Source organism: Pollicipes pollicipes, unplaced genomic scaffold, assembly GCF_011947565.3.
Source record: "Pollicipes pollicipes isolate AB1234 unplaced genomic scaffold, Ppol_2.1 Scaffold_4881;HRSCAF=5763_pilon_pilon_pilon, whole genome shotgun sequence".
In the NCBI taxonomy this organism is placed as follows: domain Eukaryota; kingdom Metazoa; phylum Arthropoda; class Thecostraca; order Pollicipedomorpha; family Pollicipedidae; genus Pollicipes; species Pollicipes pollicipes.
Genome location: NW_023596576.1, coordinates 19,071,241 through 19,092,953, shown reverse-complemented (window position 1 = coordinate 19,092,953; position 21,713 = coordinate 19,071,241). Strand labels below are relative to the sequence as shown.

General features: G+C 51.3%; 1 protein-coding gene across 1 annotated transcript; it reads right to left on the bottom strand.

Moving 5' to 3' along the window:
- Nucleotides 1-1,651: 1,651 nt before the first annotated feature.
- Nucleotides 1,652-21,712, bottom strand: LOC119100084 (hemicentin-1; the record flags this gene model as incomplete). Its single annotated transcript, XM_037223198.1, has 5 exons — nt 1,652-3,225; nt 3,436-3,604; nt 4,483-4,610; nt 7,355-7,565; nt 21,584-21,712. Coding segments are annotated over 5 exons (759 nt in total), but the record flags the coding sequence as incomplete, so codon positions are not given.
- Nucleotide 21,713: the final 1 nt, after the last annotated feature.

The window sequence follows — 21,713 nt, the reverse complement described above, 5'->3', positions numbered from 1 at the left end:
TCTTATTTTGGTGGCACACATCCATCGAAGGCCTCTCTATATGCGTTAGTTTGCTGATGCCCGCAAGGCTCTCGGCAGTTGGAATATCCTGCGCCACACTTGGGTTCGTGTATCTGCACGCAACTGCACGTGTACCGCCTGGGTACACGCAACTCACCATTCATTGCAAAGCGAGGCGGAACCAAGCCACGTCATGATTTGCATAACTGTGCACACCGCCGCAAAGGCGTGTACCGTTTGCAACCATCAGCAATCCTCCATGTCTGCTCCGAAAGTGCGTGCGTGGCCTCACGACATCTAGTACCTCAGCGGTGTCCAAAGTCAAAGCTCCTGCCAGAATAACCCACTGGAGCGGATTAATGCAACGTAAGACTTCCGACATTCAACCTTATGCGAACTCCAGTTCTCAGAACCGTAAGCCAAGTGAGTTGAGAAGCTCAAAATGTGTCTGCTCTTTTTCCTCCTGGTTTGCAATACATCATTTGATTTCTACGATGTTGCAAACTCATATTAACCAAGTTAAAACAACATAACAAGTCCAAACTTTTTGCAACAGGATAAAGCACATCATTAATAAAACAACAACGCAGGCAGTTACCGAGAACGGAGGAGAGCGAGACGGTAATGACGGCGGCGTGGCTGCGCAGGCCCACCGCGGGAACGCGAACCGCTGACGGCACTCGGTCGGAGCGGCTCGCCCCCCCCCCCCCCCCCGGTGTCAGTTCCGCCTGGGACGGCTGTCACGCTGGACGCCTGTTCGCGACCGCAGAGAGATGTCGCCGCCGTCATCGCTCGGGCCCGCCCGCTGGGAAGGCAGCGGCTGCGGCTGATAGGCCGGCCACCGGCCGCCGTCTGCATGTGGGCTGTGATTGGAACGGTGTCAATGGCGGTCAGTGTCGCAGCTGCCGCCTCGCCCACACTGTGGTGGCGGCAAACGGAGGAATCCGCGCGCACATCCTCACAGCTCAGAGCCCGAAGGTGGGTTCGCACATCCACATGGCTCAGAGGCTGCAAGTGGGTTCGCACATCCCCACAGCTAAGAGGCTGCAGGTGGGTTCGTGCGTCCCCACAGCTCGGAGCCCGAAGGTGGGTTCGCACACCCCCACAGGTCAGAGGCTGCAGGTGGGTTCGCGCATCCCCGCAGCCCTGAGGCCACAGGTGGGTTCGCACATCGCCACAGGTCAGAGGCTGCAGGCGGGTCCCGTCGTGTCTCGTATCCTCGTGACTCGCCATGTGTGTTGTGCATGTGGTTGGCGAACACCCATTACGGTACCGGCAGATATTGGATGGCAGGTCCCGGTTTCAATCGACGCCACTGAGCCGCATGAAAACGTATCGGGCTCAGTCAACGATTGGCTGGGAGAGTTAGTGAGCACTTAACGATATAAGCGCTTTTGATTTCCCTTCGAAATTGTGCTCGGGGTGGCTGTTATTATCGCTTGTTATTAAGTTATGAGTAAGGCTTTCAAACTAAAAGGTGACTGCGTAATCTCAACACATCCACAAGGCGCACACTGCACATATAAAAATAAAACCGAGAATAACCATAAAACATGCATCTGCGTCAATCGATGTATTGGAGTTCGTGTGGTTAGTGTACATGATGCTTATTCACAGATGCAGTCCGACACCAGTATCTTTTCAGCTTAATTTTATTCAAACCAAACACACACAAAATGTTGCTAACCTATCAAAAGAGAACCCACCACACAAGCAACTCATGGTTCTGACGCATGACAACTATCATGAGTCACCCCTGGTATTTCCTCAAGCTCTCAAACACGACGTCGGGAATGCTGACGGCACATAAGCACATAGAAAACTTACGATGGTTGCATTCTTACACAAAACATATCACGTGACTCAGATCATAAAGTCGTTTGGATCTCTCCAGTATCCTCTGAAGTCCTCACGAGTGCGTCCGGAAACATTAGGGCATGACACACTGATGGCCAAACGTGTCATCGGGAACGAATCCCACAAAGAACTCCCGAATGCCTACAATGGTTAGACAGCTTCGGCAGGAGCATCCTGACAGTGAGACATGTGAGCAAACGGAAGTCACGGACCAATGTACCGTGTTGTCGATACCGCTGCATTATTCGTAATATCGTAAAATGTCGCCGACTTGAGACATTAATAACAGACGGGCCTGCCACCAGCTCGCCTAAAATAATGGTTTGTTGGTTCCGGTGCGCTTCACGTCTCATTTGCACACATCGCATCACGACTGATGCTCACCTCCAGTAGCCGTTTTGCCGTGCTCGTAATTTCGTGCCGCCATAAAGTGGCCGTACTTTGTCTGGAATCGCGTCCTGTGGCGAGAATATGACACGAAGAACATGAGTATTGCAAAAGACCTGATGAGCCTCCTTAACAGTCGCGTCAATGATCAAAGCACTTGCACGCCAAACAAGGAGCAAAGTCCGTGGAGTGAAAGACATCCTTTCAGAAGCAAAGGAATTGTATAAAAGCTGAGTTCCAGAAGGTAATTGATCCAGTGCAGTCTGGTACTTTCGTCGTTATCATTTAGACACGCAAAACAATTCGAGCGCTCAACGCAGTGAGCCTCAGTCTTAGAATGAGAATACCACGTCATTTCAACCACCCACGGCGCCATCACAACGCATGAGTTTGTCATCCCAAAAAATAGCACATTAGGCAAAGCTAGATCGATCAACCTCTCACCTCATGCCAACCACACATCTGCTATGCATAATCGGAGCATGCATGGCGCTCGGCCGCGGTGTCCCGCTTCGCTCCCGCTCCACCTTCGCGCTTTGCGATGCTGTGAGTGGTTTGCTAGCGCCCAGTTCAACGCTCCACCTGCCACCGGACCGCCCAAATTCCACACAGAGCTCGGCGTTCCACCTGCCGTCGGATCGTTCCAGTTCCACACAGAGCTCGGCGCTCCACCTGCGACCGGAGCGCTCCAGTTTCACACAGAGCTCGACGCTCCACCTGCCGCCAGACCGCTCCAGTTCCACGCAGAGCTCGGTCGAACGTCGCTGGCCGGACCCGACAACGGCTCAGGTCGGCGTCCACTGCCACGGCTCAGTTCCACAGCGCCCCCGCTACTTGAGACGGTGACCTTGACCTGAGATCACCTGATACCGGGCGGTCTTCTGCGGAGCAGGAGAAGCCAAAGCAGCGTGGCAGCCGACGCGGCGCTCCGGCCCGACGGCAGCGAGGCGCCGCTATTCTGCATCGCTGCCGGCTGCTCGCCTGCCGAGCCAGCGGCCAATGTCAGCGCGCTAGTTTGCACTCGAGCGTGTCCGCAAGACATCACCCGACTGTTCAAAACTCGCGCGGCAAACATCACGCAGTGGCCTGTCCCTTTCCAGGGCGGGAAGCCACTGCGACGGCGGAGGACGACGGCAGACGCTACGGACGGCGCCACCCCAGCGGCATGAGCCTCTCGGGGGCGTCACTCACCGGCCAGTATGTGCACGGTCACGGAGGCCGGCTGGGCGTTGCTCGGGTGACACGAGTAGCGACCCGAGTCCCGGCTGCCGGCCCGCTGGATCAGCAGGTGGGACGTGGTCCGGTGGCCCTTCTCGGTGATGACGCTGATGCCGCCGCGAGCGGAGCTGAAGGCCACCGTCTGCAGACAGCGGCGCCCAATGGCAGTCGCATCACACGGTCCATCTGGGTGCGTCACGTTTGGATAGATCAAGAAAGTTTGACGTTGCTGGACGTCTTATTGTACGCAGCGGGTTGCTGGCAGAAAGGTCGGGCACCAGCCCCATCAGGTTAAAAGGCAGATTTTTCAACAACCTCCCCGTGACAAATTTCTCCTCGATTGACTGCGCGTCGCCGCCAATGACCGCCGGCTGATGTCAGTTTAGGGTATTTCAGATCAAGGGCCGACACGTGTCGCCGGTTCGGACGTCAGCGGCGAAACCTTGACGTCGGCTGACTCGGAGCCGCCGAAAAATCACGCCGCGAGCGACGGCCAAGCCACTGTCGTTGGCAAAACTTATTCACGGCTGTCTCAGATATAACACACCATCCGTTTGCCAACGTTCCAAGCGACCATCTTCACAAGGCGCTTTGCTGCTTTTAACAAGAATGGGAGACTGTGCCAGAAGGTAGCACCAGCGGGATTTCGATCGGCATATACAGGGCGGCAGAGCAGCAAACTATATGAGCGAATGCGCTACACATCTGAGCCGACTTATCCTCAGACGTGACTGGGGCTGTCAACGAGGCGGGCACCTGCTGTCCGCTAAATCAAATACAGGCACGGAAATAGCAGGCTGCCGACCCTGTCCGCCGTGCGCCCACTGGCCGCCGCCGAGGCGTGAGTCGAGCGATGACGTACCCTGTTGTCAAGCCGCCACTGGACGGCCTGGGCCGGCTCCAGGCTGTAGCTGACCGCGCACGTTAGGGCGGTGACGTACCCTGTTGTCAAGCCGCCACTGGACGGCCTGGGCCGGCTCCAGGCTGTAGCTGACCGCGCACGTTAGGGCGGTGACGTACCCTGTTGTCGAGCCACCACTGGACGGCCTCGGGAGGCTCCGGGCTGTAGCTGACCGTGCACGTTAGGTTCACGTCGCTGCCTCGCTGGATGAACACGCTGCTGGCGCCCAGGATCCGGGTCTCGGGCACTGTAACGCGCGGTCTGGGCTGGTCACTGGGACCGGTGACAGGGTCGTGGGGTCATGGGCGACCGAGCCGTGTGTGCTCAGTATGTACTGGCTCGCATGGGATCAATGAGGGGGTGGTATCGCCGGTTGTAGTGATCTCATTTTTGGAATTACTTTGTAGCGATATGTTTGGCGGGATAACAACGCAATCCGAAAACACAACGCTGAATTCATGCGCCGATAAACAAATGTCAAAACCTATGCAACGTGCCAAAGTGTTGAAAACGAACAGTTATGATTGCTAGATGGCAACGCATCCTGATCGTATTCGTTTGACTTTTCTTTGAAGCTGTAATCATATTGCCTCCGACGGCATGTGATAGCCCTATAACAACACACACACACACACACACACACACACACACACACACACACACACACACACACACACACACACACACGCGCGCGCGCGCGCGCGCGCGCTCGCGCATGTATATATATATATATATATATATATATATATATATATATATATATATATATATATATGTATAAGCGAGATCCTTATATCACTTTTCATATATCTTGCGATCCCCTCCGCCAATAGTCCGTGATTTGCTATGAAGGTGGCGGAGCCAACTTATGGCGCCCAACAGGCATCAAAATATTGTCTGGAGGGAAGAGTACGCAAAAAACGAAAAAGATGGTTATCAACAGGCTTCGCATGCTGAAAACATTTTAGTCTCCGATTCTTTATGTTAGTTTAAAGATCACTTGTTAAGTCATAGATCTAATTCCATTCTAAAAACAGCACAGTCTGCTTTGTCAACGATGACCAGAGGCCAGAGGCACCTTTGAATTTGCACAGCATGTCTAGTCTGTGGCTAAGCCAGTATCAGACTGGCTATCAGATCTAAGTGAGGTGCCAAAGGACTCTTATAGAATGATGAATATAAATTGAGGGAGATCAACGCCCTTTGGCGGAATGCATGTCATTAGCCCACGTGTATTAAAACTAGAAATATAAATTTTAAGTAGAAATATAGAATATTGTTAAGATTCCATACATCAGATCCACTGTGCTGATACAAAAAGATGTCTGGATCCACTGACCCGCCGGAGCTTGATGCATAGCTTTGGAAACGGGTGTAGTTCAGCAGAGAAGTGCTGGACACCGTGCCTCCCCGGCTCTGCACGTTTAACCCTTCAAACGAACACGGGTGACTGGAACCCGTTGGTCTGTTAGTTTAGTTTGTAGAGCTGCAAACGCGATGATTTCATGACGAACAGACCAGATGAGCGGCTACTCTGGCACCCAAGAGAGCAGGACGTGAACCTATCATGACGAACAGACCAAATGAGCGGTTACTCTGGCGCCCAAGAGAGAGGGACGTAAACCTATCATGACGAACAGACCAAATGAACGGCTACTCTGGCGCCCAAGAGAGTAGGACGTAAACCTATCATGAGGAACAGACCAGATGAGCGGCCACTCTGGCACCCGAGAGAGCAGGACGTAAACCTATCATGACGAACAGACCAGATGAGCGGCCACTCTGGCGCCCAAGAGAGCAGGACGTGAACCTATCATGACGAACAGACCAGATGAGCGGTTACACTGGCGCCCAAGAGAGCAGGACGTGAACCTATCATGACGAACAGACCAGAAAACAATGAGTCATATCGACAGGACTGATTGTGTCTAGTTCCTGCGCCGCTCACCGCCCAGGAATATATGTATATATCGCCGCTAATGGAAACTAACTAGCCTCTAATAAAGGCAGCTCTCCGGCGGGGCGGCGAGCTGGTCCTGGGAGGCGGGCGCGCCACGGTCTGGCACCGTCAGCTGCCGAGTCAGCCTGGTCCACTGGCTCGCGTGTCGCGGGATCCTGGATCCACCGGCCACGGCCAGCTTATCGCCGGAGAGGCCCTTGACAGGGTCACATGCCCGTCACGGCATGCCATGCACGGCATGGCGCTGTCAACAGCTCAGTGCTCTTGTAATCAGACGCCAGGAGTTCTATCGACGAACTAAGCACCGGCACACGAGAGGTTTTGAATAATCCATGCTCTTTTGGCACGTGAAGCGCGTTAAGCCAATCAAATAGCAATGTGAATCGTGAGTGAATCAAGACAGCAAAATTGACAGGCCTTTCTTTCACAACGCCTAATGATACTTGATGACACCACGCACGGATTCGTCAGCATAAATCGGGAAATTCATAATCAGCCTGAAGTCTAAGTTGCAGCGTTGATGACCATTTCAGAACGACCCGAACGCCGTTACATCTTGGTGCTCTTATGGTTTGAATAAGCCTGATATTCTTGACTAATATAACACAGAGATGTTGGCTGGATGTGTACACCCCTCATTTGGAAGTGGCAAGGATGCAGAGAAGAGCTAGAGGGGGAGGGAGGGGGCATGCCCATCGCTCATGACAGGTCAGACAAACCTGAGAGTCATATATCGTCTGTAGTCGTGCCTGCCGGCATCGCGAGTGATCGTAATCGTAAGTGACCAACAATGACCAAACACCAACGAATCGCCGATACCTATATCATTGCTGTGGCCAAAATTGTCCAGTGATTACTAGCACGATTTAGCGCCAACACCTAGTGCATTTTTCAATGAAATCACTAAAGTTCGTTGCCTTGTACCGAAACCCGCCTGCTTGTCCAACAGAATCCTAATCGGTATCGGCCAAAAACCAAACACAAAGTGACTAGAGGTGACACTCAGCCGCCACCACCGATCTCGGACCCACCGATGACGCTGAACCGTACTGTGGTCGTCAGCACGGGCTTGGTGCTGATCTGGCAGTCGTAAAGGCCCGAGTCGTTGCGACGGGTGCCGCGGATGGCCAGCGCCCAGAACGCGCTGCCCGGCTCGTGCAGAGCCTCGAAGCGCAGGTCGGTGGTGTACGTGTAGCGACCGATGGTGAGGATGTGGAGGTCCTCCTGCCGGATCCACGACACCTGGCGGCACGGCCAGACGGCGCTGAGTTCCGGTAGCGGGTGAGCGCCGTGCACAGCACACGGCACGGCAAGACGGCGCTGATCTCTGGTAGCAGGTGAGCGCCGTGCACAGCACACGGCACGGCGAACGTAGGCGATTTAGTGACGCGCCGTGCCGTGACCGACTGGGTGTACTTGCAAAAGGACCCGCCTCACGGCTCCAGCGCGTTTGTGGCAACGGCATCACATGACGTTGAACCGGTACCACGCGCCTGGGGTATCCCGCCACTTGCGACCGCCCGAGAGGTGAACATTTGTCCATGGTATCTCAGGACTTTGTCGTCAGGCCGGAAAAATTAAATAAGTTATCCGTGGTCATTCTCAACTGTGAATCGTCAAATTGACACCTCCAGCCTGACTGCTAACGCTACAGGTCAAGCGAAACACTAAACAATCATAATAATTCAATTTTAGAACGACCTAACATCCTTCTAGGACACGTGACAATGCTCGTCTATCATTGAATCATTCCCAAACGAAAGGACATACTCTTCAGCTGCACAATAATTTCATGAAGATTGCAAGGACAAAATGTGAAGGTCAAACCAGGTGAGTGTAGCATAATGTTAAGAGAAGGTCTTCTTGTCTTTACCTACCGTTCCAATCCACAGCACATGTGCCATGTGTGCGGGAACGTGCACGTTCTGCTCATCTTACTGCAAGCGGACGTAGCAAGTCACCATAGTTTGACACTTCTAGATGAGCTCATGACTTCTGGTGGTAGGCCAGCGTGACTCCATGTAGAGTGACTGACACTGGCACTGACGCTGGCACTGATTGGCGGAGCGTCAAACTAGTCGATGAATGCCACCAGGACGATCTAAAACAGGAACGGAAACTGCGAGTCGTTGCATGTGCAGGCGAAAGTCGCATAGCAGCGCGCCCTCGGTGATAGCGTCGTAACTCAGTCATCTAACTTGACGTTGACATCCTGTGTTCTAGAATGTCTGGAATTGACCACCTGTCAGGTACTGAAGATATTATAGACCGGCGTGGCACGGTACGGAAATAATTCCAGAAACTGGGAAGGAGTTATTTAAACCAGCCTGTCGTGACGACCGCGTGTTAATCACGCTACCATGCTGAATAGCGGGCATTTTCTATGGTTTCGGAAGAAGACATAACTGTCACAGACGCTATGAACACGTAAGGGCTGTGTAAATCTTGCAGGGAAGTTTAGGCACTACAGAGAAGCAAGTTATCCAATACAAATACTATTGTGAGTTGCGCGTCAGCAATGACTAGTGGCGGAGCCATGATCTCAGACGCCTACCGTGCACCACAAACGCGTCGACCAATCCCAAAACCTTCGAACTCACAGAAAGCATATTCAAACTGCGGATGGCAAGCAGAAACCCATTAGAGAGCAGCACTATCTGGGAAAGCGGTGGCGTTGGCCGGCTTCGCGCAGCGACGCTATATCAGTGTTCCGGGGACCCATTCTGGTGCGCGGGTAAAAGTTTGTGAGAAGTTTCCAAGCGAAGGTCTATGATTCAACGGTAGAGTGAAATTTGTACCGGACATTGTCGTGGAAGTGGAGCTTATGGGCCTGGTGGGTAGTGCGCAAGCTCACGTGGGCTCACATGTCCGAAATGTGACGATACTTGCGGCCACCTGACATGACGCAAATATCGAAGCTGAAGGCCTTTGAGGACATTGTGCAATTTTCTACGAGGCGTCGGGCAAAGGCTGCCGGACAGCAGCAAGGTTCTGAGACAGAACTCACACACTGGAAACAACGTGGTGCAGCACATGAGACGGGTGACTGAGGAACATATGGCACGTTTTGATGAGAGACGATAGGTGGTAAGCCGAACCGGTAGTGGCCCATACTAAGCTAATCTTTTCACAGTGGAATTGTCATGTGGTACCTGGAGGAGCCGGGAGGCAATCGGGAACACGCTATAACAATGTTGACGCGAGCTAGTGGGCCACGATTTACGTACGGCGCTGAAGGACGGTGAAATCAGCTTTTGATGATGGTGGCATTCAGATAAGCTATGTTTTACTGCGCAGATTATAAAACGTCGGGTGCGTGCCAAGAGACGTGAGTATATCAGCCGGGTGCTTGGTGAGAAGCGCCTGCAACACATAAGAAGAGAGGTGATCCAAGAGAAGAGTCCTGATGGATTCTGGAGATTTTGGGAGGGAGGGAGGTTCCCAGCAGGCATGTGTATCAATCTAAAAATGAAGCCCGGGTCTCTACACAATAAAAGGAATTGATCTTTTCAAAATCCTAAAAATGAGTTTATGTATGCGAACAGAAACAGCCGAAAAATGAAAAGGTCCTGGGTCCCAAACAATTCTTCGGCGCCTAAGACATAATGGGTCTTTTTAAATCCATCTACAAATAAAAAAGGTTCCAATGTCCTAGCCAAACCGGAATTCTAGAGAATCTTTAAACGATTCCTTAAGTACTGGAACACTCATTGATTTGATGGGACACTGGAACACTCATGGATATTCACATTTAGGATATTTCAAACCTGTCACAAATCATGCCGCAGTCTGCACCATTCGGGCGTCTTCCAAATTTTGACCTTATGAAGGTAGATCTTGCATAGATAACATCGACGGAATACGTGAGCAGCCAATGCATTTTATACTGACTTAGCCCTTATGTCAACCATTTAAAGACAGACCGTCCGCCTAGAAAGTTTGCTGAGCTTCCACGGTTTGGGCAGTCTCTTAAAGGGAATCTTCCACATTAATATATTGAGATGAGCATCAGATGCGACGGCAAAAGCTTACTTGTGACTATTGGTAAGCTTTCAAGGTTCAAAAATGACCCTAAGTAGCAAAATTTCAAAGTTTGCAAAAACGCACTCCATCACGTCATTGTTTGATGGCGTCATGGAATCGAGCCGGCCTAAAGAATGCCTCAAAACGCACGAAAGCTGACGCCAACCGGCCATTCTCGTCGCGGGCGCTGTGTTAGGTGGCGGATCAATGAATGGCTTGTTTGTGAATTTTTTGTCTTGGTACTGGTCGTAAGAGAAGCTTTGGTGGGTTGCTTGACGCACGCAACATGGCGATCGCCAGCTTTTAGGGCAGATTATCAATATCAAAGCACGATGTGCTGGGAAAATTGCCACATGCTGTAATGAATCTCTTGCCGAAAGCTGCCAAGGACTGTTGAGGATGTCAATACCGTACTGTCCTTGCGTGCAGTGCTGTAGTCCTGATATTGATATGTGATGTGCACAGAAGTTACTTTCTTTATCATTTGTAGCTGGAAATCCAGTTACTTGCAAAAATTAATAAATCAGGAGCATTGCTATGGACTGATTAACAAAGCATTCCTATTTCTATGGTAAAGATGGCAAGGTTGAGCTACCAATGATGGTTTTCTTGTTTAGGATTATTAATGCAATTATCGGTTAACCCTGATATAACTATTGTGGTGCCAATCATTCGCGCTGGTGATAGTCTTTTGGTGTCCTTAATCGGTTGTTACCAGTCATTCATAAAATATAAGCTGTTATCTCATAGGCTTGATATAGAGTAGCCAACCAATGTGGTGCATCGTGTAATGGCACGGGTCAACAGTGTCATCGTGGAACTACCTCAGTGCTGTAATGTGGCATGACATAGTCAACAACGGTATGGTTTCTGTACTGCGATCCCTGCTGCATTCATAATCAGTTTTATCATGAAAAAATGGGTCAAGCACGCGTTCTTGTATTAACTCCGCATATGACATATGACTGACCTAAACACATGATACAATATACAAATCACTTTCAGTAAAGAACACAACCAATAAATGACATTACTTGCTCAGCCTTTCTTGAGAACCCACAAAACATAGATGACAAGCATGCAAACACGTCTTCTGCTTCCACAGCCATGCAACACGCTGCAGCCATCAGGCTGCTTCACTCAAAAATATTGTTCACAAATAATAACACATGTATAACAAGAAAATATTACATGTAGCAAAATAACACTGAAAACCTGCTGAACTTGCACAAAGCTGGAGACATGACAAGTGCGCGTAGTCATGGTTAGATGGGCGAAATGCAAGGAAGTGATGAAGCTGCCGGTGCACACAAGGCTCATGATGAAAATATCATCAAGTGCTATCCAAGAAACCAACAGCAACATTTCTCCACATTTCCCAGCACCCAGCATCTCACACAAGTTGCAGTGACTATGACAATGATGACTTACAAGCAACGCTTGCCTGCATACACAATTCACTGATACAGTAGTATGTGCATCTACAATAATACGACACTATTTTTTGAGAATCCTTAAGTGAAAGACAGTTTTGCAAAGCTGCATCATGCGAGCTTTTACGGGGCATGTGCATTAATGAGCTGTGCTGATCTGTCCGCACTGCCCAAATAAATTGCTAACATAATGACATGCAATGGATTGGTTACATACTGTATATACCTCAATAGGTTCAAAATGTTGGCAAGACTATAATGAAGTAGCAAAATGCCTTTGAACACCCCTGCAGCATGGATGCTAGTGTTTTTTTCAACTTGCCGACATCACTACCGTGTCGTGTTGAAACGCGAAACTAAAGATAGAGGCAGGTATCAGTATATCACATTTCATTGGGAGTCATTAGATTCAAAGAATACCAAAACAATGTACTCTCTCACAAGTACAAACCTCGCACATACACTCTTAGCATATTAAGATCAATACAAGCCACTGGCACGCACCACCAGTGATCACACCCATTTCAAGGGCCTGATTCACACCCAAATGTCAAATAAGTGTGATCCTGCACTTGCGCAACCCGCGGGACTATCAAATTACATATTTTCTTGCCACTTCCGCACATGTCTTCGGCTATAGCACCACATTTCACCGTGAGCTCCCTTCAAAACAAAGTCCAGCGGAGGGCTAATGGTAATACAACTTAAGGAGTTCTACTTGAAGGGCACAATTTTTTTTGTTCAAAATTTAAATTTGCCCTACAATATCTGCAAAATTTCAGTAGCATGTATATATCTAAAATTACTGTAATATTTCCCTAATTCTATAATGCCTTGCTAATCCATAAACCCGTGCAATGTTTTTTGCTCCGGTACACAAGGGGTGAACCGAGCTGTCTGTAAGAAATACGTGAGTAGAAGAAGAAAAAACGCCAGCAGAAGAAAGAGGCAGGTATGCCGGCGCGTCTTTTTTTATAATACCATTCGGGAGAGTGCCGTTTTTTCGGTGCTGCACTTTTTTGCGCACAGTGTCGTTCTCTTTTTATAACATTGAGTGAATAAAGAAATATGCCCCGTTGGCGAGGAGTGCCGCACAACCCGAAAGTGCTCACGCTTACGTTCGCGACATGCATTCAGCAGCGAAATCTTACTAACGGCCAATTACCTCCCGCGGATTGTATCATACGTGCCGCATCATCGCTATTGCGGATGTTTCAGTGGCCATGCTATTTTGACCATAAGCAGAAAACAGCCTGTAATATAATGGCAATCGTATGGCGTTTCAATGACGACATCAATGCCAAGGTGACTTTGAAGTAGTCTCCCAATAAACATTTCGCGCTTTTGCGGGCGTATAACTCAGGAACCAGGGGGTTTTAGGTTTTAAAAAGGGCATGGTTTTGAACTACATGAAAAAGTGCTCAAAATGGTTGTTTCAGCTTAAAACCCTATGTAAAGGTGGAACATATCCTTCAAACCTGAAAATTTGGCATATATTGGAAATGAACAATTCAGCTTAACTTAATTGTGCATGAAGTTTGCTTATACGAGCTGTTAGTCAAGGGTTCAGTCACGATATTAAACAAAAGGTGTCTAAACATTTTGTGTTAAGACTGTGCCTTTCTCGGAACAACGCCAAATTATCTTCGGGCAAAGTTGTGCCTGTCTCATTGTTGCATATTTCATGCGTTCCAACGAAGTCCTAAGAGGTATGGCATATTCATTTTCGATTGTGTTTGGAAATGAGAACACGATAGGCAAAGAAGATCATAACCGCAAGTCAGCCAGGGAATCCGCATTTTGCACACTATGCATGTAAACTGGCCAAAATGAGCGAAAGGATCCAGCGCTGTTTTTTAGAAGCACATACGCAGACACTCGGGACATTCAGTCTGATTGTGTCCTATTCGGCATCTATGCGGGTTTTGCGCTGCAGCATTTTGGAAGTGTGCTTTTCATCCATGTGCTCACGGTTAAGTACGATGTAGGTACCAGCTTTTCGGAGAACCATTCATTACATTATCCGTGCCATGAATCCTTATGACATTACGCACCCTTTGTTACGGCAAAGTGTACCAAAGTCCATCTTGCTCAAATGCCAGGTGTGCGGTTGTAGCTCTTGTACCTTTTGTCTATAATTCAAAAGAATGTTTTCAAAAATCATGACTCATGTTCGTCACAGCTGAAGATAAGCATTGAGTCGAAAACTTTTGGCACGCCCAATCCCTTTTAAATCATAAGAAGCATAGTGACGTTGGAAGAGGTATTGGGTTAACGATTAGTTTTAGTGTCATAAGCCTTGAAAATGCTTGAAATGGTGTGTTGCCGCATATAAATAATCATCTGGATTGTTGTGTCTTCAATTTACGAAAAACTTGATACGGAAGCATGCAAATTACACCAGGATAGTGATTTTCGTAACATTACTTCGTCGGCCAACGCTAGTACTGGTCCTGTTTTTTTGGATGATCTGTTCGCGTGTTTCAGACGTATTATTTTGAAAGCCATCCTGAGTAGGACATTTACTAAATTCCAAAATTTGGTCGAATGCTCAAATTCTCCTAACCGAATGCTCAGCTCAAGTTCACACGCTCTCTCGATCCCACAGCTAGATCTAGGTCATACATGAACAGAGCTCAACGCAATGCCTCCAGCCATCCTGACTTGGGCCGCGCGATTTCGTCTCCACCGCACTAATCGAGACTATCATGAACTGCCAAGCGTCTTCTCTCATGAGGCGATGGTCCTCATGGCTGGAGCGCGGCTTAGCGGCGCTCTTCATGCCTGCCACGGCGATAAACGCACACATGCATCAGGCCGCTCTGCGAGCGGACACGTGTCCGATGCGTCATTAGCGCCGTCATCCAGGCTTTCGGCGGGCTTTGGGCAAGCCCCTGGATCATGCGGAGGCCGGGAGAGCGCGCCAAAACGCAGACTCTTAAGCGCGACGAAAGCGGCGCGGATGACACGCGGGTCGAGCAGGTCGGAGCGCCACGGGTCAACCGCTGGAATGTCTCCGTGCTGCGCAGAGGAGCTCGGCGTCCCCGGCGAGGAGCTCTACTCCCATCCCGGGAAATTTTGTTTAGCGGTGATACCTTTGGTCATTTATAATAAGGCCGGGCGAAAATATTGTGTTCTGACGTCCAGGAATTGGTCAGTAACTCAGGGTCAGGGTTTCTGGGTCCGAGAAGCCATGGGCATATATGGGTAACTGGACAGACAAACAGATCGATGCCTTCCCGCGAGCTAATGAAGAAGCAGGCCTCAGCACAGCCACACTCAGCCAACGCGCCACTTCGGCGGCCCTGGCCTCGGGGCTGACGCCTCCGCGCGCGAGGTGAGCATCCTCACTCCATCGCCGACAGTCTAATGGCGACACAAGGTGCGTATCTTCACTCCATCGCCTACAGTCCAACGGCGGCGCGAGGTGAGCATCCTCACTCCACCGCCGACAGACTAACAGCGGCGCGAGGCGAGCATCTTCTCTCTGCTGCCGACAGGCTAACACTTCATCGCCGACAGTCCAGCGGTGGCGTGAGGTGAGCATATTCACTCAATCACCTACAGTCCAACGGTGGCGCGAGGTGAGCATTTTTACTCTGCCACTGACAGTCTAACGGCGGTGCGAGGTAAGCATCTACTCTCTACCGCCTACAGCCCAATTGCGGCGCGAGGTGAGCATCTCATTCCACCGCCGACAGACTAACGGCGGCGCGAGGTGAGCATCTTCAATCCATCGCCCACAGTCTCTAACGGCGGCGCGAGGTGAGCATCTTCACTCTGCCGCCGACAGCCTAACGGCACAGGCTTCCTCTCGCGAACGGCAAACGAGCCGTTGCGGCCAGGCGCCGGCAGCAGTGGCTGCCTAACGAAATTCAGCCGGCTTCGATTCCCAATACAGCCGGCCGCTAGTCGCCCGCGGTCATTGCGCCTCGGGCGAGGGAGCGGCCGCCGGGAGTCGTTCTGGTGGCACAACCGGGCCGGAAGCGCCGCTGAGACGAGACCACGTCCCGGCCGCGGCGGTCCAAATGGAGATACGTCCAGGGGGCACAGATGGGGCTTCCAGGAACCGGCTAATCTGAATAATTAATTGTGTTTGGTGGTGGCATTGTGGCGAAAATTTAAGCACCCGCGGTTTCCTAGTCCAAGTTATTGCCCGTTACCCTCAATTTGTCTGTCCAATTAACGAGATAATCACCCAGGCTATTTGAGTTATTGTTGGTGTGAGTATTCATTGAAAGAATGATAGTCACCAGAGGCCAATATTGTGCTTTAAGAATAGACAAGGGCGTGGTGGCAACGTTCAGCGGGATCGGCACGTGGCGGAAATAATAATCAATCAGCCAGGCCAGAAGGATGAAGGCATGGACCAACGGAGCCTGTAATGCGAACTATTGGCGAACAGACTTCGGACCAACCTTTCGGAAAATGAGACCAGTTTCAGCGTGTTCGCGAGCAGCCTGGACGGTCGTCGGCCTGATTACGTTTATCGGACACCGATTTCGGGATTCTGGATAAGTGATCAAAGCGGCATGATTACCGAGAAAATATGTATCGGTTGTGGGCATTCGTGCATAAATAATTGAATCAGGAATGCACGAATCATTGATCCAAGTGATGCATTGGAAGACAAATGGGTACCCACTACGACATGGACACATATTAACACAGCTCACTGCATGACCATTGCCAATGATGTATCCAGTACCAGTCTAAGACCTCATGTCCCATCAGCACATACAGAAGTCAATCTCTGTCCGACATTGGGTGGGAAAGAACCAATTTCGTTCTTTGTTTGGTGACGGCGATGTCCAGCCAAGTCGCAGGGGCACCGGGCTACTAGCGATTTGATGAGCATTGAGCCGTCATCTGCCTGTACCCGGCGACGACGGAGCAAGCCGCATGATGGCATGACAGCGACATGACGTGATGGAATCAGTATGAAGTGCTGCGAAGGCTGCGCTCCCATCCCGCCGTTTGCTTACAGCGTTGTGTTGATTCTGTGTAAGGTAGAGTCAGCCCCGAGTGAGCCAACCTTTTGAAAAGTGAAGGTGAAATTGGTTGCTTTTAAAATTGAGTGAGCTAACCTACAAATTGATATGATTACTTTCGAAGTATGCTTTTACGACCTAGGACGTGGATAACCATAACTGGCTGCACAAAAAACGTTGACAACAAAAGTTCTCACTTTTCCGTCTGCGTGTGCATCCCAGTAACTGACAATGAGCAGAATGTGTGCCATTTCTCTGGTTTATGCACAAATGATCTGCGATTGGGGCAGATAAATTCTAAACGGTGCATTAAATATCTTCTGCACAGTTTTGACTAGGATTATATCTGCTGGAACTGATTCGGGAATGCCATGATGCATTCTTTATGAGGAGTTGGAGATGACCCAAACATACGTACTGCTCTGCTCAGAGTCGGATTCGAAATCAATCAAACGCACCCTTAGTAGAGTAGAAACCGACTCAACTAAAGCGTAATCGAGCAAAAGTCTGACCCCCATCACCATGCCAGGCAGACGGTGCGAACAGCCAGTCTAGGTCATCGCCCTGCGCTCCGCTGAATACGGGCCGACGGCCCTCTCACCCCGAGGCAGGGTCTCGAACACCGCTCCTCCCCGGCTCCAGGCGCCACGTCCCGCCCCTACGCACTCTCAGGAACGAACACCGCTCCTCCCCGGCTCCAGGCGCCACGTCCCGCCCCTACGCGCTCTCAAGGACGAACACCGCTCCTCCCCGGCTCCAGGCGCCACGTCCCGCCCCTACGCGCTCTCAAGGAGTACTCATCCCATCCCCGGGTTCGTCGCCCCCGGCAGGTCGCAGGTCATCAGGTCGGCGCGCGCCTCGTTTCCTGTATCCATTTGGCGTCGATCGCCGGCCGCTAATTGAGTGCGGGCCCCTCTGTGCGTTGCTGTTTAGACCGCGCGCTACGCCTCATCTGCGGCGGGTTTTTTCGCTGACAGGACGGCAGGGACACGGCAGCAGTGATCCGGTCCGTCTCCTCCGGCCTCGGCGGGGGGGGGGGGGGGGGGGGGGGGGGGGAGCGGGGGAGGGGCGGACGATGTGGTTGTTCTAGGGTTCTGATCTCGGTCCGAGCATAGATAATCGCAAGTGACGGCTAGTGTGCCAGTGAATTGCATGGCTGCCCTACGGTGCATTCGGTTGTCGGCCATTGTGGAGAGGAGGTTTAAAGCCGGCTGGCAAGTAACAGTGGCTTACACTTCATTTGTGTGCATCACGCTTCAGCACACACCGATTCAAAGGTGCGGGACATTTGAAAACCATAGCTTACACTAAATGTGCGTGACGGCGCGGTTTAGCTCGCTGTGCGACAGTAACCACGCCTTGTAACTGACGGGAAATGTCAACATGATAGTTGAAATAGGTGAAGGCATGTTTAAGGATGACGGAGATGGGGGGGGGGGGGGCTAACTCTTTGGACAGGCATTTTGTCGCTCCTCATCGTAGATTGCTCCTAACACTAAGTAAAAATCAGCGTAAAGCATTCTGGCTGAGGTCTAGACACCCCTCAAGAAAATCCTGACCGCGCCGCTGCCCAGGTCTCGTGGACTGGTCAAAGTCAGCCTTTTTGCATAAAAAGAGATTTGTCATGATTATCCACGCAGTCCTCCCCCAACAAATACCCGAGGTGTCTGCATTCGAGATCTAACTTTGTCTTGTTTGATAATAGCAGGAAAAGGCTTGCAATGTTTTTATCGCCTCCCCATGCAACAATGTGACATGGACAGACGCTACTGGTTTTCGGGAAAAATATAAATTTCTAAGGAATCAAACCGCTGTCATGTTGTGGGTTCCCCTGCAGCCAGTGACATGGCGTCTCCCGCTGGCCAGGCCTGGCTTCCCGCGAACAGCACACGGCCTTGCGGAAGTCGGCGCGCAGCGTTCAGAGGAGGCCAGGCGGACGGAAAGCCCTGACAGCAGAGCCTGCGCGGGCCGGACGGGCGGCAGCCCTCTCCGCCCTCCCACCGGATACAGCCGACCGAACCGACCGGCACGCTGGCACCCCAGCCACAGTCACCGACCGGAGACAGGCGACAGTCTGACTGACGGCGTGTAACTCCAGCCCCGGCCGCAGATGACAGACTGGCGCACTGTTGTTCTGACGGTGACATGGTCAGCTGGCGGACGGCCTGCGATCGCAACCGACGGCTGGCACCGCTGAGAGACTGCCGATCTGTGATCTCAGCCGCTCTTTGCCGCGGCCAGATACAGTGAGCCGACCCACCGACGACGCGTGATCCCAGCTCCGAGCGGTGAACAGCGCTGAGAGACTGCCGATCTGTGATCTCAGCCGCTCTTTGCCGCGGCCAGATACAGTGAGCCGACCCACCGACGACGCGTGATCCCAGCTCTGAGCGGTGAACAGCGCTGAGAGACTGCCGATCTGTGATCTCAGCCGCGACCAGATACAGTGAGCCGGCCCACCGACGACGCGTGATCCCAGCTCTGAGCGGTGAACAGCGCTGAGAGACTGCCGATCTGTGATCTCAGCCGCGACCAGATACAGTGAGCCGGCCCACCGACGACGCGTGATCCCAGCTCTGAGCGGTGAACAGCGCTGAGAGACTGTCAATCTGTGATCTCAGCCGCGACCAGATACAGTGAGCCGGCCCACCGACGACGCGTGATCCCAGCTCTGAGCGGTGAGCGGCGCTGAGAGACTGTCGATCTGTGATCTCAGCCGCGGCCAGATACAGTGAGCCTACCCACCGACGACGCGTGATGCCAGCTCTGAGTGGTATTCTGGCCTATGCATCCTACACATCCTAGCATCCTGTGACTGTAGGAGTCATATGATCTGGATCCCACGCGCGTTGGATCTGGAATCCGTCCGCGTCTGACTTGCACTCGCTTACATAATATCTGAATACCGAGTGAATCGTATCTGGATCCACTCACATTGGATCTACATCCCATCTAACGGGTCGTGGATGCTGCTCGCATGGGATCTGGATGCCGCTCGCATGGGATCTGGATCCTGCTCGCGTGGGATCTAGATGCCGCTCGCATGGGACCTGGGTGCCGCTCATATGGGATCTGGATGCCGCTCGCACCGCTCGCGTAAGCCGAGCTCGGACCCTCTACTATAACTGAGCTCCGCCGGCATTCTTGACCAATGTACCGCGGGCCCATCATGCTATTTCGTATCGTCCAGGGGTGTCGCGGACCCGTCGCGTGCTTGCAAAAATACCGTGGACCTAGCTTTCTGTTGCTGAGTATATTAGGACCCTGCTAAAGCTGCCACTTTTGTGTATTTGTGATGCCCGCACCCGCCCCGCACCCAGATTTGATAGCTGGCACCCACCCCTCAAGGCAAGCATCTCCAAAAATCCCGCGTGTGCCCACCAACCTAATTTTGCACTTTAGGTACATATGCCCGACCTTATGATATTAGTGCCAAAACAAGACGCTGTAAGAAGGGAAATAAGCATATTCATCCCTTCTTTTATATTTGTCGCATGGCTTACATGAAGGAACCGAAGATCAATCCCGGGCACACGTACTCCAGGGCACTGGAGTTAATTTCAGCCCCTTATATCAATTATACCAACACAAATGTCGCATAATTATAACGATACCTTAATTTCAAGTACAGTTGTTAGATGCATTTACAGGAAACATGCATATAGTAGGCTTTGTTCCTTGTAGAACAACCAGGATATATACATATATACATATATATATATATATATATATATATATATATATATATATATATATATATATATATATATATATGTATATATATAGATACATGTATATACACGTATACGTCTCTCTCTCTCTCTCTCTCTCTCTCTCTCTCTCTCTCTCTCTCTCTCCCTCTCTCTTTCTCCTGGTTATTCTACGAGGAATAAGGCTAGCAAAACTGTCTTCAGAAGACTCTGAAAAGGAAACAACAATCTATACCTTGAAAGGCAAGGGATCAGGTAATGCCAGCCAGCATAAGAATGCTAAAACCAAGCCCGAATCTACATCTTTCTGTGCTCATATGATGACTACAGCCCTAAATATGTAGGCCTGCCTTATGTAGACAAAATTTGGCAATCCAAAGCCCATAGATAGTAGTGAGCAGTTCAAAATAGCCAAGATACCAATTTCACAAAAAAACTAGCACACACAATGACAAATGAATGGTTTTGCACCTGAACCCATGTCCCGAAAGGAGGATTGGAGCGCACCACTGTCCCACTGTGCTGTCATAGAGCGTATCGCTGTCCTACCATGTTGTTTCGAAGCACGCCGCTGTCCCACCGTACTGTTATAGAGCTTACCGCTGTCCCACCGTCCTGTTGTATAGCGCACCGCTGTACTGCCATCCTGTTGTATAGCGCGCCGCTGTCCTACCGTCCTGTTGTATAGCGTGCCGCTGTCCCACCATCCCGTTGTATAGCGTGCCGCTGTCCAACCGTCTTGTTGTATAGCGTGCCGCGGTACTGCTGTCCTGTTGCGTAGCGTGCCGCTGTACTGCCGTCCAATCGTGGACGATAACGCGGGAGGAAGCTCGCACCAGAGCCTCGCCCCGTCGTGTTGTTGCAGAGAGTACCACCCCATTGCCGTGTTGTAGCTGGGGATGCCACCGACTCACCGTGTTGCTGTCGAGCGTACCACCCCCACTGCCGTGTTGTAGCCGAGGGTACCGTCGACTCACCGTGATGTTGCCGAGCGTACCACCCCCACTGCCGTGTTGTAGCCGGGGGTACCGTCGACTCACCGTGTTGTTGCCGAGCGTGCCACCCCCACTGCCGTGTTGTTGCCGGGGGTATCGTCGACTCACCGTGTTGTTGCCGAGCGTGCGCACGATGCAGCTGAGCCGGGCGTCGCGGCCGACCAGTGACGTCACCAGGCGCGGCATGCTGGGGTCGAACTCGGGCCGCGGCGGCTGCGGGTCGCCGAACGGCGGTCGG